The sequence below is a fragment of the Indicator indicator genome, chromosome 6 (assembly GCF_027791375.1).
Source record: "Indicator indicator isolate 239-I01 chromosome 6, UM_Iind_1.1, whole genome shotgun sequence".
NCBI classification, from domain to species: Eukaryota; Metazoa; Chordata; class Aves; order Piciformes; family Indicatoridae; genus Indicator; species Indicator indicator.
The window spans coordinates 19,171,252-19,199,036 of NC_072015.1; the positions used below are offsets into that span (position 1 = coordinate 19,171,252).

Consider the following 27,785-nt stretch of genomic DNA (forward strand, 5'->3'; position numbering starts at 1 on the left):
AGATAAAAGGTAGATGAACAACCGCTCTGCTCAACTGAGTGTTCAAAATTAATATGAAAGCAACACGCAGTCTTTTATCTATATGAACTTATTAATCAAATAAGCAAACGGGAATAAAAGCATGCCTTTGTAAGGGACAACACCGAATTCTTGGCAACCTGTGACAGAACTTGCATCAGGGAAGAGGCAGAACTCAATCCAATTGAGCTCTGTACACTCCAGTACAACCCCTTCTGAGATCTCCTACTTGATATCTACACACAGGTTTGCAAAATTCAGTAGCTCTGTCACCAAGGGACTTCTGTCCTTGTACCACTGACTGCAAAAATGAAGTGACAGTGTAGGAAAGAGGCTGTATTAGGAGACAAGAAAACTACTTCACTAATACTCTGTTCTCTTTTCTATCCAGATGAAATTCAAAATACAGCATTTCTGACTCTGTAGAATGTGCTTCCAATCATGCTTGACAATTTTGATTCTACAAATGGTCTGTTATCAGCCATTTTTATTCCACAAAATCATTGGCAATACTGTCTTAATAAACTTTCTTTTCACAGATGCTATTTAGTGATACTCACCTACCCAAAATTCAAACTAAGTCTATTAATACAAGAATTTATCAAATACCTACTAAGTTAAACCATTACTTCAGCTTCCCTCTAAAGAAATAAAGCTGTACAACCACATCTTCTTAGAGCTGACAGTTTAGGATTAAAGTCCAATAAGACACAGATGGTTGCTGCTTGTTGATGCATGAATGTACAGGCACCAAAAGAACTGCTAGAGGATCACAGTTTGCATCATCCTTCAGCAAAAATCATATCACTATTCAGGCACTAAATACAGGTAGCAAGGCACATATTACACACATTTCAAAGATGCATATGCATTGCCAATAATGTATATCATTCTGACTGGGCAGGCAATCACACTGACAGTGCCAAAGACATAATTTTTCAAATTCAGCATTAAGTCTCTTTATATGAGAACTAAATATGAAACTTATATATGGAGCTTTGACGGACTGAAAGACTTGTTTAGAATCATCACCTTAAGTGTTTGAGATTAACTTTTTTAAAAAGTTTTTCTAATTTAATGTTATAGGGTCAACTTAAGACACATAATTGATAAAAAAAATAAGGTGATTTGCTCACCTGCCAGTTTACCATTTCTCCAAATGAGTCTACAAAAGCAAATTAACTCATTCACAGTAGGTCTTCGGAAATCCAAATTTTCACCTTTGTTTCTGTCACTCCCTCCTGGGCAATGCAAACACACTCAGCCACCAAGATAACAGATCTTGGAAGTTTTAAGTTGGCAGCAGCCCTTAAAAGAGCCAAGACCTCAACAAATCCTTACTGCCAGCAGTAACCTTCACTAAGCCCCGCAGCACATCTTCATTAAGTACAAGGGCTCCGCAACAGGATTTTTAATCAGAATTGATCAATGTTGCCTACAGCTTCAAATATCACTTTTCTTCTGGCGTTATCCTATCATGCTCCCGCTCCAGAAACCACCCACAGAGAAGCCAAATGGGAGTGCTGGCAATTCCACCCAAGTGCAACCTTTCAAACACGTAAGCCAGTAACATTTGGACTGATCTACAATGATGCTGCAATCAAGCAGCTGAGACTTCACAAAAATAATTCTTCTCAGATAGCACTACTACAGAGATGACAATTCTGGCAGGTGAGGCAAGGAGGTCAAATCCAGTTATTACAGCAAAACTACTTGAGCCCCTGTCTTACACTGATGGTAGGCCAATTAGTACCATTCAATTCCAATATTCCGAAATATTCTCAGCTAACAATTTATGCCCATCATAAAGGTCACTTGAAATGACAACACTATCCACTGAACAGTTATACTGCTTCATCCTTTTGCAAAAATACTTCAACTAATGATGAATTCTACAACAATATTTCAAATTTTTGAAAGGGTTTGACCAGGGCTTCATTATTGAGGACAATTTAGGTACTCTGCTCCTTACTGAATAAGTCAATTTGGAGCAGCTTCTGGGCGAGAAGGATTTCTACCAGATCTGATTTCTCCAGCATCTGCGTTTGAGGATCCGTTCACACACCTGATCATAGTTGTCTTCTTCCTATACCATTTCACTTGTTTCTTGGCTTTGAACAGCTCTACAGAGAAATAGTTCATCATTTCCAACAAACACAGGAGTGAGAAGCATATGGTTATCTTCCCATTCACACCTCAACCATATTTTCTCTAGGAATAAATGTGGGGAAGAAGAAAACACCTTCCATTCAGTCATATGAGGTAGAGCGGAACCAAGAATGTCTGTCCCTCTCTAGAGCATTGCTTGCGCTTTTTTTATATGCAGATCTCCTCAAAAGTTGAAGTTTTAACTGAGACCTACCTTAGGTTACCTGTCAGCACCACCCTAAGTACCTTGCTACAGAAGAACACAACTGTTAACTGCTGTGTAACACAGAGCAATTTAACTGTGTCACTACAAGGTCTTTTTTTATTTACTTCATTAGGACATCTGCTGAATTTCAGGATTTACCTGCTGGCCCACTTTGATCGAGTCTGTATTAGCCTGTTACACAGCACACAAACTTCATGTTTTGCAGGAAGTTTCACTTGTGACTGGCTGTTGTCTGTACACTTAATATTTATTTGTAACCAGAGTATGTCTTGCAATTCAATTTCATCTGAACAAAGTTCTATTTGTGCACCTGAGATGCTCCACAATGGAAAGCAAAGAACTATAAAATGGAACAATCAAGATGCACTTCAAAATCACACTTTAATCTAAACTGGAAATGGCCATTAAAAGGCTCTAGATACCCAAACAGATTACATGTAGTTCCAGGCCTACAGAATGCAGAGTGAAATCATCCTTTTTTCCCTACTTTCTGTCCACTGAAGAAACTTTCTTGATCGCACCACTATGATCCAAACAATCTGTTTAGGCAGGTACTGGCATTGCATCTGTGGTTCATCTGATCTATGGAACAATGTATTTTGAAGTTTTAATTGTGTTATGATCCCAATAATGTAAATTACAGTACCAAAAACTAGATTGTCAGTGGCATTATTTTTGGTACCAAAAGTAGTTTTCCAGTGGATGAAAAAGCCACATGCTGGAATGATGCAAATCACCCAGTGACCATGAATCTCACTGACCCAGAACAAAATAAATAGCTCAAGTTTATCCTGCAGTCCTCCAGTGGAGTAAGATGCAGCTGACCTGAGTAGCACACAGTATGGCAAGCTTGCCTTTCCACTACAGAAATGAAAATCTAAAAAAATCAAACATATTTCATACATTAGAAGAGATTACTTTGTCTTCTGCTTTCTATACTGCATAGACAGTTTGTGCCAAGCACTACCGCAGCTATTTTTAGCAAAGGTCACATCAAGCCAGCAATATGATTCAGCTAGGGACTTCCTCGAATTGCAGGCACCTGGAATTTGATTGCACCTTCCAAGACTGGCATCTAGAATGTTCTTAACTTTAGAAATGGGCTACACAAATCTGAGTTTTCATGGTGCAGATATAGAAACAAAGCCACAACCTCTCTTATGAGAAAGACACAATTGAAATAGTTCCCAAGGGAAAACTGTAATTTGTGAAGGTATTTTTTCCCTCATTTTAATTTTCTATTTCAGCCAGCAACAGCAGAACAAAATGGACATGTTAAATAAGGCCATTAAAAAGCCAGTTTCTTCTTTATGAAAACTTACCAAGTCAAGTTACATGCAGTGTTCCTCATACAGAGACAAGCGTTTCTTTGCCTTCAGTCAGTTTACTCTTTTTGTCACGCACAGAGCTCTGGCCATTTCATCATCATGATAAATTATCAAATACTTTTAACTCAAATGATCCACAAGTTTTTCTAACTGCATACAAACTATTGCAATTTTGATTCAAGCCTTGCTGCTGCTGACAAAAGGTCAAAAATTAGTGTTTTTTTCAGAAAGGTGCAGCTGCAGGATGACTTTGTAAAGAAAGGCCCCAAAGTTATCTATCCCTGTTAATTATCTGGAGGACAGACATTGATTATCCATGAAAACACAGAAGAGGACAGTGAAGCTTTTGAAAAGAAGCAGTGAAGCAAATAAGCAATTATCGATTCGTATGTTTGCCAAACATTTTCACCCACTCATAACAAAGAAAGTTTAAGAGGATTTTCACTACATAGTTAGTAATAACAGAGACAGCCTCTCCAACTCATAAAAGGGAAGTCAGAACACAAGCCAGATGCAGAACTCCAACAAACACTGATTCACAGCTCTAGTCACACTCAAAGTCACGTATGAAATGAGCAATTCAGCTATCCAATAAGCCAAGAAGGGAAAAGAGAGGGCAATTATGTCTCTGTTCAACAGAGTGCCATTTAAAGTATTCCTTCTGATTCAGCACCAACCCTTGTGATCAGTATTCTTGGCCTACCATCAATGAATTTAATTATACAATTACTGAAAAAACACAGAGCTCTCCCATCCCTGCTTGCCCACAATCAGTCCAATACATGTCACAGGAATTAGTCAGAAAGAACATGTAGAGTAGCTACCTCCAATTTTACTTTTGAAGTTCAAGTCACAGAAATGCCCAAATGTTTGCTCAAGCACTACTGAAAATTAGGTGTTTCCTTTAATTGACCAAATAGAGCCTAAACTTCTCTATTAACTGATAAAATGTGAGGGGACATAAAAGCTGCCACCATGCTCCTAACACCGTTCACTTACTTGAGATTCATCTGGGCTATTTAATTGACAGCTGTATGTTTGGATTCACATCATCTAGCAGTTTTGCCTGACTACTGCATTTCCCTCACCATGGATCTCCCAAAGGTAAGCTGAGTTTCAACAACTCTCTAGTTCTGCCTTCATTTAACTTTACACTAACCCAATATGTTTTAAACAGATCTGTTAACAAATGGACTTGCCATCCCACAGCCCATGCCCACTGAATTTTTTATTTGCGACCTGAAACATCTGCATCAACCAATTAACATAGATACTGTAGCAATAAGCACAACTTTCCTGCTATTCCAGCTGATATATTTTAAAGACAATGTTCTTTAACAAGAAGGAATTCAAAGAAAAGAACAGGGCTGTAGCCACATGAAAGAACAATAGTCGTTCTACCGACAACTGATATGTTAGTTACTGGTTTTGTAATGAGATGCCCTCTTCCCTTTGTGGTGGCTTTAGGCTTTTTCCTCCTACATTTAGGAGCTGATGGAAAGGAGGAAGCATAAGATGGCAGTAAGTAAAGAAATTACAGCTCTCTTCCTTCAACTTGTGCCATCTTCAGACAGAACATTTATTTGCTTTTCTTGTTACAAAGTGAAAATGAGAAGCAAGACTCAAATTACTTTCATTAATGTAGTAACAATGTGCCTCATTTTCAAAACTGACCATTCCAGAAGAATATCTTTTTTGAAAGAGACAATGTTCTTTCCCAAACCCACACTGCACTATCAGTCCCATGTGGCAATTAATTTTGGATCCTGACTGATGCCCTAACATTCTAAGTATAACAACTACGCATTAAGCAAAGGACTTCCTTCATTGAAGGACAAGAATTTAATTGAGGCTATATTCAGGTATATCTCTGAAAGCTTAAGGGAAAGGCAGCAATACAGCCAAATAATTTTTTTTTTAAAGAACACTTGTATGACCTCTTTCTCCTCAGGAATTAAAGTTGTGTAGCAAACATTCAACTCTTGATTTGACACAAAGAAGCCAGTCAGACCACACGTTCTCTGTACTAAGCACAGCAAAGTCCAGCACATAGCTGCTCCTTCAGGAAAAGATCTAAGTAGGTAAATAGACAAAAACCCCACAGATATTAAAAAAAAATCTGAAAAAGTGCAGTATTATCAGACAGCAAGACTCAGCAAAACTTGATTAACCATTTCTAGCCTTAAGAAAAACTACAAAAGTCAGACCAGAGCACCTTCACAGGGAGAACCACTGGCAGCACATGGAGTGCAAAAGCATTTACTAGGTTTTAAGATACACTCTTCATTTTCAAGATATCAGGCAATTAGGAATTTCATACATTTGGCTAATTGACAATTTCCTTCACCAGCTTTACATGTCACAGTTTTTAGTTTTATCTTTAAAGATACCGACTGAAATAATTTCAATGGACTCAGAACTCTGATCGAATAAACCACAAAAGCAGGACACACAACAAAAAATACCATGCTTAAATTAAAAGGCAGTGAGCAAAAAGTATGGGCTGTGGTTTGCTTGTTTCTTACAGCAATGTATTCCTAGTTTTAGATACTTTAATGTTGTTAAAACTAGACAAACTACACAGTTAGCAACTACTGAAGTAGATGTTACTTGAAAAAAATAGCTCAATCACGTTCACTTTCTGCACTAAACTGAAGCCAGTTACAAGCATTTTAAATAACAGGGAATGACAATACTAATTGCATATTGCAGGATTATATCCAAGATTGCTGTCAAAGCAACATCTCAGAATACATTAATTTTAAAATTGCTATTAGCCCAGAGAGTAAACTCCAGTTAGCTCTTTTTTTTTTCCTTAACTCTGCTTTGGTTTTTCAGATATATGAACTGCCCTTTTAGGAAACCTATCTTCACATTAACAATATCAGCTTTTCCTTCAACATACTTCATTCAACACTCAAAATGAGAGTGATTAAGCTGCCTCTTCATAAGTTCAATACAAGGCAATTTATGCTTCACATCTCTCACTCTTTCACCAAGAACAACTTTTGACCACAAGGAAGTAGAAGTTCCCAGGAAGAAGTAAGCCTGAAATTAGTCGTAATTCCTTTTTATTCAAGAGGTTTTGCCAGTGCAGGAGGTTTTGATCAGCCTCCTCAAGCAGAGGCAAAATAACCACTAACACTTCCAAAAAGCTTTATTTTCCTACAGCTATGACATTTCTCTAATTAAAGTAAGTGATTAGTAATCTCATCTGAACACAAGATGATTATCTAGCAATAAGGTTCAGACGATCTCAAGATCACCATACCCTCTTACACATATCCTCCTGCCAGAACCAAGGTTGGAACAAGGGAACTAACCACAGACCTCTCATCAAGGGAAGCCTCTAGATCATTCCTACTCCCCTCTGGTGGAATGATGAGAAGAAAACACAATAAAATGCTTGAGAGTCAACACAAAGGAGTGGGAGGGCTCACTCACCAGTTATGGTCATGGGCAAAAATAGACTCAACTTGGGAAAACAAAAACTATTTACTTTAAACAAACCCACCACCATCATCAAGTGGCTAAGTGCTGGACAGTAACAAATACAGCTTGATCTTAAACATACCTTTCCCCCACTCCTCCCTTCTTTCTGGGCTCAGCTCTGCTATCTCTTCCCCCACAGCAGTGCAAGGGTTCAAAGGAATGGGGGGCTGCAGTGAGTCCTAGTCTGTTCCCCATGCTGTTTCAGGGAAACAGTACATTTTCTGTCAAATGGCCTGTGAAAATTCAGGCTCCCTTGCATCGATTAATTGGCCTGTGTATATCAGTAGAACTATTATTCCTGTTACAATATTACTATAAGACCTTAACCGCAGAAGAGACAGCAGGTTTTGCAGTACGTTGCTAGCGTGGTCATCTCCAGCACTTCTATAAGCAAACTGACTTTCACTCTGAATTCTGTCAGTTATCTTCTATTTTCTCTTCCATCCATCATCTTAGACACGGTCCTGCCTGCCCCCAGGCCAAGTATTGCTGCCTTCTTAAAGATTACATCTCACATCAGTGCCAAACTTGAATACATTTGGGCAGAGCAGACAGTCAAGCTTATCCTGCAGAGATCTATTTCAACTATCACATGCTCAACAATTCACACAAGTATGGCCTCATTGGTTAGAATTTGCTCAACTGGACCCCAGCATGAGACACTTTTTTTGCTCACTTCTCCCTACCTACCCTGTGATATCAACAGCACAACAAAAATACAAATATTTATTTGGATCCTGTCCTTATTCTCAAATTTTTCTCAAAAGGAATGGATGATTGGATGAGAAATGTGCCACTTAAACAGAATTAACTAATTCCTGGTTTTCATACGGATGGTTATACTGCCCTTATGCTGTATGCTGTTCAAAAGCTGAGAGAACAAGAGGACTTGGAAATCAATTAATATTAAAGTTCTAAAAATGTTTTAAGCCTTTCAGTATGGAATCCTTTTCATTGCATTAAGAGATTTAGTTTACTATGGGAACAGTTATATCACATATTCAGCTCATTTCTACTCCACAAAACAGGAGAAATGTGGCTTTTACACAGCAATGTAACTCTTTCCTGTCTTGAGGAGAGGCACCTCTTGAAAAATTTCCACTTGCATCCTTCCCTAGAGGTTACATGACAGCTCAGTCCAAAAAGCTTTTTACTAAAGCTGCAATTTTACCACTTGTCCACACAGCTAGAAAAAAAAAAATTAGTAACTTAGGTCACTTATCAATATGTGTTTCCAATTAAGTCCTTCAGTGTCATCTACTGTGCCGTGGGAATTTTGCAAGTGAAATGCATCCTATTCTGTTGTGGAATATTTCCTTCACCTGAACCTGTCTTTTAGATCTTAATTATATATAAGCTTAAGAAAAGATAATTATGTATTTGACAATGTTTGCATCTTGCTTCACTTAGTTTTTAGTAGCATGGCAGAACTAACATGATGCTCAAGTGGCACAAACCAAACCCTAAAAAATTTGTAGTTGGTTGTTTGTCAAAAAAACCCAAATCACCTCCAAGTACTTAATTTGCATTTGAAGAGATGCTTCTCTCAATTTGTCTGTGTAACAAAGCAGCTTACATATCCACCTTGCTTAATATTACATAATGAATTAATGCATTTCTACTCCCAAAATAACTCTTTTGTAACACAGTAGTAATACAGTGTAGTCTGGTAAAACCAACATCATCTACTGTCATTTGCTAAGGCACTTAATGAAAAGTTTATAAAAATGTTAAACAATTACTTAATTAAACTAGGACCACGCCTGACTGAAGCTACCAAGGCAGCACTCAAAAACTAAGGCAGCATTAATGCTGCCTGTGTAACCCTTCTCTTTTCAGTGTAGCACACATGCTACAACACTCAAACAACACAGTACTTTTCCATAAGACCCCCTGCTTATCTCCCCACACATAATGGAAGTCCTGTGGAGATGAACACTGATGTCTATCATTGATCTTATTGTCTTTTGGGCCGCTGTCTTATTTATTGAGAAAAAAGAACAAGAGAAAGGATCACACAGATGAGGACAAAAATTAAGACAGCAAAAAGTCACTAGAAAATTATGGCTATCCTTTCTCTAACACTCATCTCTCCTGGGGTTGGGCAAATCTCACTAAACTAGGAGAACCCAAACTATGCAGTTTTGTACTTCAGTTCTGCTTCTTTGTAGCTAGAAGAGGAGCCAGAACACCAGGTATTAGCAAAGTTGTCAAGTGGAAGTTCAAATCCTACCCCAAGTACTGAAAACACTCCACAAAAGGAAATGAAGGCACGGGTACTATCTTGGCTGCTTCGCACCACGAAAACCCTCCCTCTTATTCTCTGCTACAGCAACAGATCCAAAGTCTGCAATATATGCACAGAATAGGAACTGAGCTCAGGCAGATGAAACAACTTAAAGGCTGTATATTAAGTGCTCTGCCTTAGTATCAAGGTACATCCATCCTTTCCTTCCCACACTCAAACACAGGGATCTCCCACTTTTCTTTTTGCTCCCTAAGGGTCATCTACAGCATTGCGTAGAGCAGTGCCTTCTTGCTCTTCGAAACTACTCCTGTTGCCTCAGTGTGGACATAATATGAGCAGGGTGTGACTTGATGTTTAAGTCATGAATTTTCCTACAAGCAGAAACATCAGAGATTAAGTAGCTGCCCAGCTAACTAATTAGTATTTCAAAAGGCTTTTACAGCTTTAACTTCCTCACAGCAGGTTAACATAATGGGGACACTTTAAGAGCATATTTTAAAAAAAAAAAATTATTTTTTAAATAGCAGCTCTCACTCTTTGCTATAGAACAATACATTTCATAAATGCAAAGTTTAAACTGACCTGATAGGTCAGGTCATTTTGCTACAAACTGTTCATGACTTTAACAGATAAACTGCTGCTTAAAACAATTATTGTTTTAGTAATCAAAGACACCAAAACTGTTCAAAACAAGCTTCCAAAACATTCTCCAGCTCCTCTGGAAACACAAACAAAAATAAAAAGCAAACAAGAGCAAAACTACATATAAATCTGCCAAGCAAACATCCTACAGCAGCTAACACAGTAAGGAAAGGGATTGGAGGGGAAGGCAGGTATTGCTTGAAGTTTATCCAGTCAATACTACCATTTTTATCCATAATCTTGTATTATATTTACTACATTTGTAAAAATATCTATTTTAATAGTAACACTTTTTCTGACAAAGTAAAAATGTTGACTATATTTCACCTCCCTAATGCAAAGCTTAGCACTAGGTACAGCATCATGAAAACCGCCTTTCACTGGCAGCCAGCAAAAACTAAGTCACCAGGATTTGCTTGCAGTGGCCCCACTCTAGTCTGGGAAAAGCCAGTTTTTAGTTGACAATATTGTGTGGGTTGCCCCTTGCTTACTGCAAAGTTTACAGTATTGCTCCAGAAAGAAAGAAAATTTGCTTACCCTGATTTTTATGGCACTACTGTTATCATCTAACGGCAATAATCTAGAACACACTTGCCTATGAGGAGTTTATCCAAAATTCTCTTCCATCATACAAATTTTAAACACTCAAGTTTATTTTTATTTTACCACAAAGAAAAGCTGATGGCTTCCAAACTGGATTTGTGGCACAGCAGAAGGCAAACCTTCTTGGACAACCAAATATCAAGTCTTAAATATTGAGGTTATCAGTGGTTCTTAAGACATGGTTCAAACAAAGGCAAATTTACTGATTTCTTAAGAAGCTAGGGAAAAAAATACTCTTCTGTTTTTAACCTCACAGATACTGTTTCTAATAGGTAATGGCTTAAAGCTTCTGTTCCATAGGGTCAAAAAATACTGTTTCCACAGAGCAGCTCTGCAAAACAAATGAAAAAACCTAACTCACAATCCACTTTTCCAAGGAAACTGTGCAACAACAATAACAAAGAGACAGTCAGACTTCTCAAAGCTGTCTATTTAAGCCTCATGAGGTGTCTTTCTGCTGCCTTGGCACAAGTCTTCCCCTGAAACTATCCACTATAAAATGTTTAACAACAACAACAATCCACAAACAGCAAAGGCTTACACTACTCAGTTATGTAAGTCACAACACTTTAAATTTAGATTTATATTTAGTTTTTCAATTCCCACCAAGAGTTCAACTCAGTAAACTGATCTATTTTTAGCTTTTGACTCTTTTGGACATTTCCTTCCTTCATCTGTGTAAATGCGTCACAGCTTCTCAAATGTTTCCCTTTGGCTAGGGAGGGGTGCATCTGATTCCATACTTAAGAAAAATAATTAACACACACACACACACACACACTCAGTGGTCATTGTTGGCTGAGTTGCACCATTGTTACAAGGACAGGCAAATCTGACTCCAGTCCTCGCACTGTACTACAAAAGATACTGGTCTTTCTGCACTGACAGGTGAACACCGTATCATGGCCCTCCTCTGCAAGGATCACCAATAGCCAAAACATATTTTATCAGTTTCTTATAGGGAGGCTTGACTTGGCTCTGCTGCCTTGATAGTTCAATAGACAAACAGCAGAATCTTCCCCTAATGGAAACAGAGAAACCACCAAGGCAAGAAATTCAGTTCAGGGATTGCCCTTGTTTTCCTTCCAAAGACAGACTTCCACTACATTTGGGTAAGCTGATCTTTTCCTTTCTATTTATTTCTTTAATATAAAGCATAACAAGCCAATTATAGCTGATCTCATCTTTCCATCTGAAAAGGTGCCACTGTCCAAATAATTTTTTTTGTTTGACTTGTCCTTACTGTCCTTACAGAGGCCTGGCTTTCATAATCTTCTGTCAATTAAGTAATGCACAGCACTGATTTCTTCTTTGAGCTTTACAAGCCATACCAAGTTCAAGACTAACAACTATCCTTAACTGCAGGAGTACTTAACACACGGGAAAGCTGACTTGAAGAAGTGCAAAGCAGAAGTGTAAGATACAGCTGTAACTGTCCTTTTTCCATTCTTTTAGGACCAACCTGATGCCCAGTATGCAACCAAAATATGCAAAATATGCAAACATCAATAAAGCAAATAAACGAAGAGAGAGACAAAAGCTTAGAAATTAAGGCTTTGGTTTTTAACAAACAACAACAATGGCTGTCTGGTTTCTTTAACAGAGAAATCATACTCTATTTTATTTCCCTGTAACAGACAGAAGGAGGCCTCTAAAGAATGGGTTTGAAATCCGAAGTCTGATTTTCATTACACTACATACTATGCTTTTGTGTAGGACCATTCAATGGGTTTCTACCCCAATTCACCTGAATTTGCTGACAGCTTTCCACATTTTCTCTATGTATTCAGCTGCAGATCTCCGAGAAGAATTATGAAAGTCCAAGACATTTAAAACTTAGCCTAATTTTTTTAGAAGAGGGTGGACAATTCTTATGATCTCAGAAAATGGTATCATCTTTGCACTCTACTGCAGGAACCAACAATTCCAAAATTTAGTGACACATAAAACGTGAAAAGTGAAGGACTACCTTAATGCTGATAGAAAATTACATCCAATAGCATACAGCCAAGTCTACATAATGGGTGCAGCAAAATCCATTATGTAGCATTAAGGGGTTAGCCAAGTAATATTTAGTATTCAAACACTTCATGTACCCCAACTCACTTCTTGGGATATTCTTGATCTATTCCTTTGCTGTTCTTGATGTATCCTCCCTTTATTATCTGGGCCAAGTTTTAAATGTCACCTCATTTCATCCCAACATTTAACATCTGTTTGGACTCTGAAAACAAGCAGTCTCCAAGATTTCAACTTTTGAGACTTCTCAAGAAATCTCAGCAATAATATTTCACACGGTTTAATGGCTTAAAAATTATTTACCAACTATGTAACAATCACAAAGCTTAGTGAAAAACCTTTGACCAAAGGATTTTCTAAGGCTGCAGGTTTCACTGATGCATGAAAAAGTAGACATTTGGTTAAAAAATCTAAAGGGTTTGGATTTTAATTCCACGTTTCATGCAAGAAATATGGTACAGAGTGCATAAAACCAACTAGGTATTTAGCATGTCCTTGTGAGTCCTATTGGCTACAGTGTATTTCCATGTTCATTTTTAGCACTTAGGAAGTCTCACTTTAATATGACCCCAGATCCTCATCCTCTAAGTGCTAAATAGTTACAAATGTAGCTAGCTGCAAAAATCACAACTGGTTGTTTACACAGTCCACAGACACCTCTCCAGTAAGTATTACTGCTCATACATGCACTTAGACTACAATGACACATGGGTAATTAGGCTCTGGGTAGTTTCATAGATTACTAGAACACACTGGAATTACTCACAATAGCCCTTTTCAGTGCCTGCCACCCAGAATACTTTCTCCAACTTCTTGTTAAAAGGATTCATCATGTAAACTGACTTTTCCAAGCAACACAGAATATTTAATTTGACAGCGTATACACACATATATATATCCCCATACACACTGCTAAAACAAACCTTCCTGAATCTTAGCTTCATGTTCTGAATCTGTCACAGAAAGCAGTAACATTAACCTGACTCTTACACAGATGTGTAGGAATTATCTAAGCACTCTGTTAAAACAATATATCGTAAAACATACCAAACAAACCAAACTACTGTCATATTTCAAGTGCTGGAAGCCTACTTTTCCTCCTACAATTTACATCTTGCTTCCTCATCAAGTTAGGCTCTGAGAGACAAAAATCTTAAAGCATTTTCTCATCTTACTATAAAGGTTCCTTTTTCCTCTTAGGAAAAAAACACCATAATAACAAAATAATAATACTGATTTCAGTTCTTCAGTAAGATGCACGTGACAAAATATCATATTCAAAGTACCATCAAGAGGCATAGCTCAGCCCTACTTAATAGGAAAACCTGCTACATACTTGCAGTGATTTTTTTAAGTGCGACTGCTATTTACGCATGGCAGTAACAGTGACACACGAGATCAAACGTATTTGTCTAAATGATTTGAGAAGACTCCACTCAACCTTTGAAAACAACCTTATTTTTTAAACAAGCATACAAAGACAATTAGGCAATCTCCTCTTCCTCTGTGCAACCACAAGGCTGGGATCAACAGCTCCAATTTCAGATGAGTTGGAGCATCTATTAGGCAGAGAAGCCACTGGAAAGGGCTTTGCATCTTTAAATCAATCTTGCCATTGTTTGGTGGAACTTTGCAGACAAAACTCATTTACAACCATCCTCTTTACATATCAATACACTACTCCAGAGGCTGAAAACTGGATGCTTTAAAGTACTGTAGTGTCTACTGCTAAAAGCACTGGAGCTTTTCCTTGTCACTTCAATTCCTCCTCCTCAATACTGGGTAAGTGATATGTTTTCTCAAAACAGCAGTATCCTTCCTGAAGGAATATGACTCAGCTTTGCAGATCATCAGTACTACTTCACCAGTAGTCTACTTTTTGATGTTGCTGCACCTAGAAAAATGTTAAGCTAAACAAACATCCCTCTTCAAGTCAAGCAAATAGCTTTATGCGGGCAACCAAGTAGATGCAACCATTTTAGCCATTAGATTTGAAATAGCCTGCTATGACCTTCAGTACTTTTATTTCACTCTATCATCAGTATCATCATCATTATTATCATATTAAATTTGGTTCTCACCAACACCAAGCAGAAAAATTACTTTCCTTGGTTCTCATTAAAATCATAACCCACTTTCAAATATTCCTTAACCACCAGTCATTTCCAAAGTTTCAGCGTGTCTTTCCTATTCTTACACTTTTGCTGACCACAAACAGCTATTTCAGTGATCCCACCTCATTCAAGCTGCAGACCAAAATCACTGTGCAGTCTCACCTTATTAATAAACCAACCTAACAGTCTGCATATAAACAGGCTCATCTGGTAACACTGGACATGGCTTTTTAATTTTTTTTAATTGAAAAACACCAGAGCACCATTAACATTTTCTCTCTATATTGGGATAGGGAAAAGTCTTTGTTCATATTTTATTTACCTAGATGATCATTTTACATGGTAAAGCTGCACAATATTCTAGGTTTCAATTTCATACTTCCTTTCTGCTATGTTGCTGTGGGACATGTTTAACTGGAGAGAAATCACTTCTTTAAGAAACATTTGCTACCCACCTTTTCAATACAGTGGCCAAGCTCTGCAATTAATGAAAGCCTTAGCTGAATCAAATCTTCCTACTTCATGCCAGCAATTCATGCCAGCTCAGATGTTCTCTCCAGAACTGGCCTGACTCCCATTTGCCTTCCACTACAAATGTGCTTTTAAGTTTATCAACTGTCAGCTATCACAGATGTTACAAGTAATTCTCTGTCCCCTCTTACAAATATTCGAGACTTCTGCCTCTGACTCTTTCAAATACAATCTAATCTCTTTCTCTGTCCTTCACTATCCCCAGAGAAGTCTGGCTGTTCCACACTAAACCAAGTTGCACAGCAGCTGCTGCATTTCACACGAAAGCACTCTGTCTTTGTTGTGCCAGGAAATGTAAATCCAACAATGCTATTCCCAGAGTAACTTTTCCATTGTAACTTCATTGTTTCTGCAGTTATTTTTGCTCTGCATACTGCACATCAGCAACTACCTAGTTGTGCATTTCCCTAGGGAGTTTTTCTAACATGTTTCATGTACATGCACTTTAACCATCTTATTAAAATAGGTGCTACTGGAACTGGATTCAAAACTTCACAAGAGGACTCACTTCTTTCTCAGCCCAAGTCAACCAGTACTAATGATAGCGATTCTCTAACTAAAGAAACTCAAAGGACAAAGTAATAGATTCTTGAAAAGCTGACACAACACCTTAAGTTATTGCAGTTTGGTTTTTTTCTTTATACAAATGCTGTTGTCACTCTAAGCCACATGAAAGAATGGCAGCTTATTTCACACATTACATTCTCTTCATGCTCACCACTTCTTAAATTCCTCAAGCACACCTCAGCTCCTAACAGTCACAAGCCCAAGAATCAGTATTTGCAGCATGAAGATATGTGGGGTACCACCTGTGCTGCCTGCCAACACTTCACTTTTACCTAATTCTTGTTAGACGTTTGTCACCATGTATATATTCCAACTGCCACACCAAGTAAGCCACAAAACCACAGCTCTGACTACCTTCTTTTTACATTAGCTACTACGCCTCAAAAGAAGGTGGATCACAGAATTACAGAATGGTAGGGGTTGGAAGGGACCTCCGGACATCATCTAGTCCAGCCCCCCTGCTAAACAGATTCATCTAGATCAGGTTGTACAGGATTACATCCAGGCAGATTTTCAAAGTCTCCAGAGAAGAGTCCGCAATTTCTCTGGGCAGCCTGCTCCAGTGCTTTGTCACCCTCAAAATTAGAAAGGCACCTAACTTCATACATTGTATGTTCTGCTTCATGGATGTAAGCTGAAAATTTGGCTTATTTCTCATGTTTGATGCCTACATTTCGCCCTTGATCTACAAGCTAGCATGCCTTTTTATTGTCAGTATTCATGAAAACAAATTGCTGCCTTTCAATTGTATGCATGCTTTTTCTTTTCTGTGTAATCTTTTCCCTCCCTCTCTCTTTTCTCCCCCTCCTCTAAGAGACTTTCTGTACTAGAACAGCATTTTCAAAGTTGTCTACTACAATCAACTTTTCCAGCCACCCCCACACAGGACACCAATGTAAAACAAGCAAGACAACAGTATATAAAACAGTAAGATTAGGAAGAAGTAAAACATAGGTCCTTCTTGTAAACCTCAAAGAGCAAATTTCTGAATAAATCTTTTGGATTTTATCTTTACAGTATTATTTTTTAAGTGATATTCATGAAGACTAAGCAAACCACACAATCATTATATAAGAGGGGGGAAATAAAAAAAATATTCTTTTTTCATGATACTCCTTAAGACTTCCTAAGTGATCTCAGCTACTCAACCAATTCTCAGTCCAGGCAGATATAAGAAGGCTTGTTTGAACACAGATTGATCCATGTCTCAAATCACTAGTACTTGCAGAAGCTGTCAACTACATGACCATAATCATTACCAGGAGCAGTTCCATAAAGAAAAAGTGGAGGGTAATTGTTGTTGGTGACTCTCTTTTGAGGGGAACAGAGGGTCCTATATGTTGTCCTGACCCATCCCACAGGGAAGTCTGCTGCCTCCCTGGGGCCTAGGTTAGGGAACATCACCAGGAGACTACCAAAGCTAATCCAGCCCTCTGACTATTATCCATTGCTGGTAATCCAAGCTGGAAGCGATGAGATTGATAAGAAGGGCACCAGGACAATCAAAAAAGAATTCAAGGCCCTCAGACAATTGATTGATGGGGCAGGAGCTCAGGTGGTGTTCTGCTCAGTTCCCTCAGTGGCAAGGGTGTACACTGAAAGGAACAGGAGAACCCACGCCATCAACAGATGGCTCAAGGGACGGTGCCAGCAGCAGAATTTTGGGTTCTTTGATCAAGGGGCAACTTTTACCACACCTGACCTGCTGGACCTAGATGGGGTAAATCTATCTAGAAAGGGCAAGAGGACTCTAGCACAAGGGTTGGCAGGGCTCATTGGGAGGGCCTTAAACTAGGTTTGAAGGGGGTGGGTGATGAAACCAGTCTCTCTGGAGAGGAGAGAGAGGGACATAAACTAGAGTTAGTCGAAAAATCAGCAGCCCAGCTGAAGTGCATGTACACCAATGCACACAGTATGGGTAACAAACAAGAGGAACTGGAAGTCTTGGTTCACCAGCAAAACTATGATGCCATTACAGAAACATGGTGGGATGATTCACAAATTGTAGCACTGCACTGGATGGTCTTTGAGTGAGACAGGCGAGGGAGAAGAGGAGGAGGAGTGGCCTAGGGAATCTCTTGACACCACAGAACTTGAGGTAGAGGATGAAAGGATTGAGCGGGTTAAAATCAGAGTGAGGGATAACAAAACTGCCATCCTGGTTTGAGTCTGTTATAGACCACCCAATCAGGATGAAGTGGTAGATGAAATAGTCTATAAGCAGCTGGAGGCTGTCTCAAGATCATCAGGCCTTGTCCTTGTGGGTGACTTTAACCTGCCAGACATCTGCTGGGAACTTAACTCAGCAGAGACGAGGCAGTCCAGAAGGTTCTTGGAGTGTATGGAGGACAGCTTCTTGACACAGATGTTATGTGAGCCTACCAGGGGTCAGGCCCTGCTTGACCTGCTTGTTCTCAAATAGAGAAGATAGGATAGGTGGGAGATGTGATGGCATGAGGCTGTCTAGGGTGCAGTGATCATGAAATAGTGGAGTTTTCAACATGCAGGGAAATAGGGAGGAGCAATAACAGAACCCTTATTTTGGACTTTCGGAGGGCAAACTTCACCTTATTTAAGCAACTAATTCGGAGAGTACCCTGCCCTTAAGAACAAAGCCCTTAAGAACAAAGGGGTCCAGGACGGTTGGACCTACTTCAAACAGGAGCTCTTGAAGGCACAGGAACAGGCTGTGCCTATGTGCAGAAAGATGAGCCACTGGGGAAGGTAACCGGCCTGGATGGGCAAGCATCTCTTGAAGGAATTAAGGGAAAAAAAAGAGGGTGTATTGCCTTTGGAAAGGAGGGGAGGCAACTCTGATACGTTTAAGGACGTTGTTAGAACTCAAACTGGCCACTTCTGTGAAAGACAATAAAAAGCATTTTAATAAATATATTAATGTCAAAAAGAGGGGCAAGAAAAACCTCCACTCTTTATTGGACTTGGAAGGGAATATTGCAACCAAAGATGAGGAAAAGGCTGAGGTACTAATTACCTTTTTTTGCCTCCATTTTCAACAGCAAGGAAGGAGGACTTCAGGATAACCAGCCTCCTGAACTGGTAGATGGGGTCAGGGAGCAGTATAATTCCCCTGAAATCCAGGAGGAAGTAGTTAGGGACTTGGTGAGCCACTTGGATAATCACAAGTCCATGGGACCAGATGGGATCCATCCAAGGGTGCTGAGAGAGCTGGCAGATGAGCTGGCCAAGCTGCTCTCTATAATTTCCCACCAGTCCTGGCTCACCAGAGAGGTCCCAGATGACTGGAAACTGGCCAGCGTGATGCCCATCCACAAGAAAGACCGGATGGAGGAACGTGGAAACTACAGGCCTGTCAGCCTACCAGGCAAGATTATGGAGATCATCTTGGGGGCAATCACAGCACACCTGCAGGACAGCCAAGGGATCAGGCCCAGCCAACATGGATTTAGGAAGGGCAGGTCCTGCCTCACCAACCTGATCTCCTTCTATGATCAGGTGACCCGCCTGATGGACGTAGGAAAGGCTGTGGATGTAGTCTACCTGGACTTCAGCAAGGCCTTTGACACTGTCCCCCACAGCAAACTCCTGGCAAAGCTGGCAGCCCACAGCTTGGACAGGACCACTCTGTGCTGGGTCAGGAACTGGTTGGAGGGCCAGGCCCAGAGAGTGGTGGTGAATGGTGCCGCATCCAGCTGGCAGCCTGTCACTAGTGGTGTCCCCCAGTGCAGGGCCCAATCCTGCAATATTTTTATTGATGATCTGGATGAGGTGATTGAGTCCACCATTAGTACGTTTGCAGATGACACCAAGTTGGGAGCAGGTGTTGATCTGTTAGATGGCAGGAGGACTTTGCAGAGACCCTGACAGGCTGGTCAGATGGGCAGAGCACAACATGATGGCATTCAACAAGTCCAAGCGCCAGGTGCTGCACTTTGGCCACAACAACCTCATGCAGAGCTACAGGCTGGGGTCAGAATGGCTGGAGAGCAGCCAGGTGGAAAGGGACCTGGGGGTACTGGTTAACAGCCAGCTGAACACAAGCCAGCAGTGTGCCCAGGTGGCCAAGAAGGCCAATGGCATCCTGGCCTGCATCAGGCATAGTGTGGCCAGCAGGAGCAGGGAAGTCATTCTCCCCCTGTACTCAGCTCTGGTTAGGCCACACCTTGAGTACTGTGTCCAGTTCTGGGCTCCTCAATTTAAGAAGGATATTGAGACACTTGAACATGTCCAGAGAAGGGCAACAAGGCTGGGGAGAGGTCTCAAGCACAAGCCCTATGAGGAGAGGCTGAGGGAGCTGGGACTGTTTAGCCCTGGAGAAGAGGAGGCTCAGGGGAGACCTCATTGCCCTTCTACAACTACCTGAAGGGAGGTTGTAGCCAGGAGGGGGTTGGTCTCTTCTCCCAGGCAACCAGCACCAGAACAAGAGGACACAGACTCAAGCTGCACCAGGGGAAGTTTAGGCTGGAGGTGAGGAGAAAGTTCTTCACAAAAAGAGTGATCTGCTGTTAGAATGTGCTGCCCAGGGATGTGGTGGAGTCACTATCCCCGGAGATGTTCATAAAAGGATTGGACGTGGCACTTGAAGCCATGGTTTAGATAGTCATGAGGTGCTGGGTGATAGATTGAACTTGATGATCTCTGAGGTCTTTTCCAACCTTCTTGATTCTATAATAAATTTTAGCATGCTCACATGGACATCTTGATACCTACATATATCTTAAAACAAAGTCACCAGTGCACATTTTAATATGAAAAAAGGTTGCTTGTCTATACATCTTCAGCTTGAAACATAATCCTTCTGTCAGTTTACAGTCATTTCCAGTTTCCAATTTACATACAAGCACTGTGCTCTCTCCATCAAAATATAGTAACTCAGCATAGCATTCAACTCTGCTTCTAAGCAGTTTTACTCATAATCCTGCCACAATGAAGATACATCTAACGAGGTGTTGTTGTCTTTTCAACTTCAAGTAATGAGATTTAGATACCAAATAAACAGTGGAAAGTACGATGCCTCAATTTCTTCCAATCCCAATAAAGGGAGTTCCTTAAATTCAAAACACAATCTTCATGTTTTCATACTACTACTTCACTTCCAGTCCAGCTGCTTTCTTCACATTTCACAAATAAGTTGCAATTGAATTTACATAACCAAAGTGAAAATTGGAAACACACACATTTCAAGCTAGCTGCCATTCAATATCTTAACCAAACATCTTCCAAATAAAGAAATCCCCTTCTTTATGCTGCTTTAGTTTTACTTCAGGCTTAGTCTGGAAGAAGGAAAGCCAATAACTCCACTGGCAGTTCAACTGACTAATTTAACTAACTTAAAACTTAGAACTGATTAAGTGGGGTTTTTTGGTGGTGTGATTTCGTTTGTTTTGTTTTTTCCTCCTGGAAAACATTGTTACTTTTTTACCCAGTTTCTCTTCAAGTAACAGCTACAGCTTTGCCGACATTCTCTGCAAGTGGCAGGAAAAAGGAAGCATTTGTCACTGGAAGGATTTGTCATTGTGGACACTATGAAGAGAAAAGTATTGTGTACTGCCACATACAACAAACGAAGTTTTTTGCTTGTTCATCGATTGCTGTGCCCATTGTACTTCACTGAAAAAAAACTGTGCCTCCTGTTCAAATGAAGGGAAGCTCCAGAGACCTCTTAATAGACAATTTCCTTATAAAAGAGCAGATCATGTACTGAGGCAGAGAATCAAGAGCTCTTTTCGATACCAAACACTCATGAAAAATGCGTTAACATTTTCCAATATAAGTCATAGGCCAGGCTGAACCAGGTAACATCCACATGTCAATATGGAAATGAGAACGCAAATTGTTAAAATATGCTCTAAGAGTTTTTTGATAAGCATTTAACATGTCCTTCTACTGCTTTAAGATTTCTGGTTGCTGCAAGACTAAGCTGAGTGCAACTCCTCTGTTATCCAAAGTTATCAGTAAGAGAAGTCAACACTACACCACTTACGAGCTTATCAACTCTGTGTCATCCCTCTTCCCACACATAAATGTGTAAGTTGACTATTAGTACAGCTGGCAAGGTCTTCCAAAACTGTAAGATTACTATGCATACCGAGTTTTAACAACACCAGACTAAGTCTACTGTTGGTAATCCCTTTCTTTCAATGGGATTGTTCCCTAAGAATAACAAAGCTCAGTCCTTCTCCCATGACAAAATCCACCAGGACCAGCATCTTGACTGAACAAGGAGTTTCGCCTTAGTTGCTGTCATTTGAAAGATGTTGCCCAGGGAGCATCAGGCCCTTAAGAGTAGATGCAGCCCCTGTTTGGATCGTTCATTCAAGCAAACGCAGCTCTGAAACCTGCTTCAGGGATGCCTGCTGCAAATCACACTTCCTCATTAAATCAAACACATTCAATAGCAAGCACTGAGTGCCAGCAGTTTCCCACTTCCCTCATGGACTTTGCCTAAAATCCCTATTAGCACAACTTCTATTATTATTACAGACATCGTTATTATTTTTTACATACAAAATTGGCAACCCTCCTCATCTTTCCAGTGGCGAGTCTGCATATTCCTTGCACGCCGCTCCTTTTTAGGCATCCAAAGCGAGCAAGTGCCCAGCCCTGCTCTGCCGCCCCGCCCGGGAGCGATGGCCGGGGGTGCCCTGGGGGGCGCGGAGCGAGGGGAGGAGCCGCCGCCGCTGGGGGGAAGGTTGCCCGGGACCGGAGAAAGGCTCAGCCACTGCCGGCAGGGCTCTGTCCCAGCCGCCAGTGGTTCCTGTGGCCCAGGCAACCCTGACCTCCCCGTCCGTCCCCGCCACCATTCCCCAGGGTACAACATTCGGTGGCGGGGGTAGTGGCCTTCCCGGCTTGGTTGCGTGCCGAGAGTAAGCACTAAGGGAGAAGGCGGCCTCCATTTTTTTTTATCCCAGCAGCCTGTCAACAGGCTCCCCCTTCTCCTCCCAAGCCTCCACACCGACCCTGGCTTACCAGCTCGGCAGCGCCCGAGAGCCGCTACTGCCCCGCCTCAGCCCAGCCACGGACACCCCTTAACGTGGGCTTCGCTTTTTGTCTTTTGGGTTCCCTTCTCGCTATATATACCCTCTTTCAATGCTGCTCTCTCCCACGCCTGCCTTCAGTCGCCACCCAGCAACCGCGGCACCGGCGGAGCGCGACCAGCGGCCCGTTGCCTTTTATAGCGGTGTCATCTCTGCCCGTCTGCCTCCCCGGAGGCCCATTTGGCGCAGCCCGCTCCCCGCAGCCCTGCGGCACGCCGTTCTTCTGCCCCCGCTCATCCTCCCTGCCCCCTCCGGCGCCGTGGGCTGCCCGGACCCGCGGCGGCCCCTTCGCCCGAGTCCTGCCGCGCAGCCCCCGAGGCGACATTTTCGGGGAACCCGGGTCCGCCCGGCGCCAGGTGGTGCCGTCCGGCCCCGGTAAACACTCCCGTTATCGGACCGTCATCGGGCAGAGTCGCACCTGTCACCGGCGACACTGCCGCGGGGCAGCACTTAGTCCCCGCAGCAGTCCCAGCCGGGTCGCCAGCCGCACTTGTTATCACGCCTCGTTTCTGCCGGCAAGAGTGGCGTGTCGCCCGCAGAAGCGCCGTTAAGCTGCTGGGCCTAAGACGAAGCCTCGCCGCTCCCAGGCACGGAACGCGGGGGCCCGGCTTTCTATCTCGCGGCCGCCCGGACAGGCCGCCCCTGCACGGGCCAGGCCCCGCGCTGCCGCCTTCCCAAGGAAGCGCAGCGACGCCCCGTACGGACCGGCACTGCCAAGGCGACCTCGTCGGCAAAGGGAAGGTGAGCCTTCCCCGAGTCCACCTGACAAAGCCAGTCGCCCTCGCTCCCTCTACCAGCTGCGAGTGGAAGACGTTGCTTCTCACCACCTTCAGCCACCACTTCTAGCCGCGGCCTCACTGCTGTCCCTTCCTTCCTCCATCCTCTCCCCCGCTCTCGGGACAAGGCTGATACTCACCGGATCGAAAGAACGCCGCGATGTCCGCCGAGTCCTTGGCCGCCTCCTCGGCCCCTTCCCCCGCGCCGCTGCCGGCCGTGGTGGCAGAGGAGGTGGCGGTAGCGGCACTGCTCATGGCTGCTGCGTGTGGCGGCGGCGGCGGCGTCTCCTCTAGGCAAGACCCACTGCGAACTCTACCGCCCCCTCCACGGGTCCCGGCTTCACCTCCGGGCGGGAGCGGCCGTTAGGGCGGCAGACGGAGCGGGCGAGCGATGCGCAGCAGCGGCAGCGGGCGGCCACAGCAAGCACAGGGACATGAAGGTATGTGCGGAATGGCAGCTCCGGGAGCGCCCACCCCCGGCAGCCACCTAGGAGGCGGCGTGTGCATGCAGGGAGTCAGGGCGGGCAGGCAGGCGGCAGCCGGAGCGTAGACAATCGCGGGAGGAGAAGGGCGACGACGATGGCATGGGAAGGGCCAGCAGTCCGCGCAGGCAGCAGCCGGTGGGTGGAGAAAGAAGGAACGTTTCCTGCCTTTTTCCTTTTTTTTTTCAGAGAGCGAAGAGCGAGATGGAGGAACAGCAGCTGCACTAGCCGCCGTAGTACCGGTAGCCGCCGTCCTCCATCTTGACTGAGAGGAGAAGGATGGGAAGGGGGAATCGGGAAAGGAAGCAAGTCTCCGCCCGAGGAACAAGGGCGGCGGAACGAGGAGGAGGAGAACTCGGGAGTCTCCGGCTGCGTCCGGCACCGGTCGGGACAAGGCGGGGCGGTGCAGGACGTCAGCGCTCCTGTCGAGCCCGCTCCCCATTGGCTGGGGCGCGGCTGCCGGGGCAGCCCGACGGGCAGGCGAGGGTGGCGCAGGTCCCACCCCGCTGTGGCCTGGCGGCTGCCGGAGTCTAAACCACGGCGTGACGGGTGTTCCTTTTTGGTTTTTAACCGCTTCCGACTGACTTACGCCCTCGTATGCAGCTGGTGCGGGGCAGCCCAGCTGCCAGCTCGCCGGTATGCGAAGGTCGAGCTGGGGGTCCTAAAAATTTCATTTGGTGCGTCCGGACCGGGGCCGGGGGTGAGCGGGGCTGCGCCCTGTGCGGCGGCAGGTGTCCGGGAGCGCGTACCCCACGCTCCTGCCTGCGGCTCCCTAGGGGGCTGGGTGCGAGATCACAACGGCTGGGCCTTCTCACCGAGGGTTCATGCCCGGTAAGGGCGGCGTGCCTGTGCTTTCATCGGAGAGGCGCCGGCCGCCCGAAAAAAAAAAAAAAAAAAAAAGGTCAGATTTTTTAGGAAGATACCTTTAAAGGCATCGAAACAGTCCCTTACACTGCTCCCTGCATTACTGCTATTGTTTTCTTCAGTGATCGCAGTGGCACTTCAAAATGTTTAGTGTTATAGACTAATCCAATTAAGATAAAATAACTGATGATGGAGAACGCGGTTGGGTGCTTGGTGAAGGTGCATCCCCTGTGCTCTTCATGTTAAACTGCCAGAATGAGATTGTATGCAGGTAAGGTTGAAGAGAGAGCAGGAAAGTACACAACCTAGCAGTTGCACAAATTGTTAAAGCAGAGTAACAACGTCTCAAATGTTTGTGGTAAATGGTCATAGACATTGCATACTTGAAACGCAGAAGTACAGCTTGAGGAATTAAGCTCTGGAACATTTGGTTAAGTGTTAAAAGCAAAGGTAACTTCAAGAGAAATGTGGCTCTGTTAGTTTACCACAGTCAGATGATGTGGAAGTCATCTGCAGGATTCCCGAATTGTATTTATCTGAAGTTGTATAATGATGAAAAAACTTGTGCAACTGCTCCCACTGTCATTTCTCTTACAGAGAAGAGTTTGAAAAAGATTTTTTTAATATTTTTCTTTCAGGCAACAGGCACAGAAAGAGTTCCAACTTAGCACCCCACTGGCAGAAGTGGTTGCGCTGTGAACTCCTTTCCAGCTGACCTGGCATTATCCATCTAGTACAAAACATGATTGTGACAAATGCTGCTGTTCTCTAACAATCGCTGAGTTGATCTGGAAGTAGAGTAGGATATTGTACAGGAGCAAGAAAAAGACCTGCATAAGAATAGAAGAAAATGGGATAAGCAAATGGAAAGAGTTAATATGAGTAAAGAAAATTAGACTTCCTGGAATCTCTATTATTTGAGCTTTCAATGGCTAGAGAGCAAGAAGCACTCAAAAATATGTTTCCAAATTTGAATTAAGGCTTTGATATGTGCAACACTAGAACAATCTTTGGAAAACTATTCATCAGCTATTGAAAATAAGATACCGTCTGTTTCCATTTAGGTGCTCATCCAGCATACTGTACAGTTTTTCAGCGGACTCTAAAAAGCCAAGCTTCATTTGAGCAATTTTAAAGGCTGTGTTACTGAAGTCTGTCCCTTCCCAGGTTCCCTCCATCTGCTGAATTGCAGGAGACACCATTTTTTTCTGTATCACATGGATGCCCTGAGTGTGTATCCCACTACAAGAACTTCTCATCACCATGAAAGTGATTGAGATCCAGTTGCAATTCAAGTTCTTCACCCGCAGCAAAGGTGGCCCTTACAGAGAAACCTTCAACAGCCAAGTATGTTCATATTCTTTGCAGCCTTCATAGGATTACAGCAATATAGTTGTGTTTGTGCTCATGTTCAATATACAATATTTACTGAAAGGTAAGTCAAAAGAACGAGGGAAAGATAGGAAAACGACATGACAAAGGTGCCTTGCACACTGTAAGGAAACAAGGGTTTCATTCACATGTATTTAATATTTTGACATTAGGAAACTGAGTTTCTTAATCTGGTTCTTCTTGATCATTTTAGGCTTGAAACTCAAAAAAAACCACCAAATCTAGCAACAACATATGAAAAAGGTATGAATTTGCTATATGGAAACCAGTGCACATTGAAAAGTTGCATGATTGCTGATTTTGGAAGCCTACCTATGTTCTCCGTCTTCGACTTCCTACTTTGCTTGTCTTTCTGTTTGCCTGCAAGTATTGCAATGGTAAGTGCAGGAAAGGAAAAAATACTATTTGCATGTAAAAGGTATTTTAGGGGTGCTGTGACCTGCTAATTATCAATGGTGCTAAGGCCAAAATTCAACTTAGAGTTTCTTTAAAGTGTATATCAGGAGTTTTTAAAACTAAAGATGTTGAAATCATGCTTAATTTCTGTAAGCAATGACTTTTATGTGAACAAGTTGTTCAAAATACGTACACCCCAATAAAATAAATGCCCTAGGAGAAATATTGTTTCATTAGAACGTGTATTATTTTTCCTTGTATTGTGTCTTAGTCTGGTTGAATGGTCACTCTAAAAGCAGTATATCAAAGCACAAAGACTTTTATTCCTGTCAAAGAGGCCTGTTGTGGGTAAAGAAGCTTTCCCCGTGCTCAGTCTTCAGTATCCAGGCTGACAAGTGCCACATGTGGCCTCATGGTTCATCCCTAACGGAATACAAAAACTGGATACTGCTTGAGTTCATAGTTGTTACTGTGTTTTTAAGATGACAAGGCACCTTTTAAGTTTTTTAGCAGATAAGGAAAACAATTGAAGTTACTAATGTGTACCATTTCTGAGTTGCTATCCAGTTTCTGATCTAAATGGTACTTGTGTATAGAAACATTTATCAATTTCAAATTATTCTCAAAGCACAAAATACATCTCTTATCTGTAGATTAGCAGTGAGGCATTTTCCAGTTGTTACTGTTGTTATCTCCCTCTTTTCTGCATCAGCCTCCATGTCTTTTTGAAAAGTTGTCTCGAACAGTACTGAGCCTACATGCTCCACTTCCTTATGCTATAAAATCAAGTTCTTGTTTCATTCTATGAGTTCTGTCAGCTTTTGAAACTTCTGTCTGAAGTGTTTTCTCTATATTTCCCCTGGTAAGACCTTTCACATACTTGCATTTCATTGTAATCTTAGAGCAGCATTGCCAGCACCCAG

The 27,785-nt window shown here is 42.3% G+C and overlaps 1 protein-coding gene across 1 annotated transcript in view; it reads right to left on the reverse strand.

Moving 5' to 3' along the window:
* The window catches only part of TRIO (trio Rho guanine nucleotide exchange factor), a 266,295-nt gene extending 242,312 nt beyond the window's left edge, over positions 1-23,983 (reverse strand). The window contains exon 1 of the mRNA XM_054381562.1: positions 23,869-23,983. Within this exon, the coding sequence (XP_054237537.1) occupies positions 23,869-23,983 (115 nt within the window). The remainder of the gene's footprint in view (positions 1-23,868) is intronic.
* Between the last annotated feature and the right edge of the window lie 3,802 nt (positions 23,984-27,785).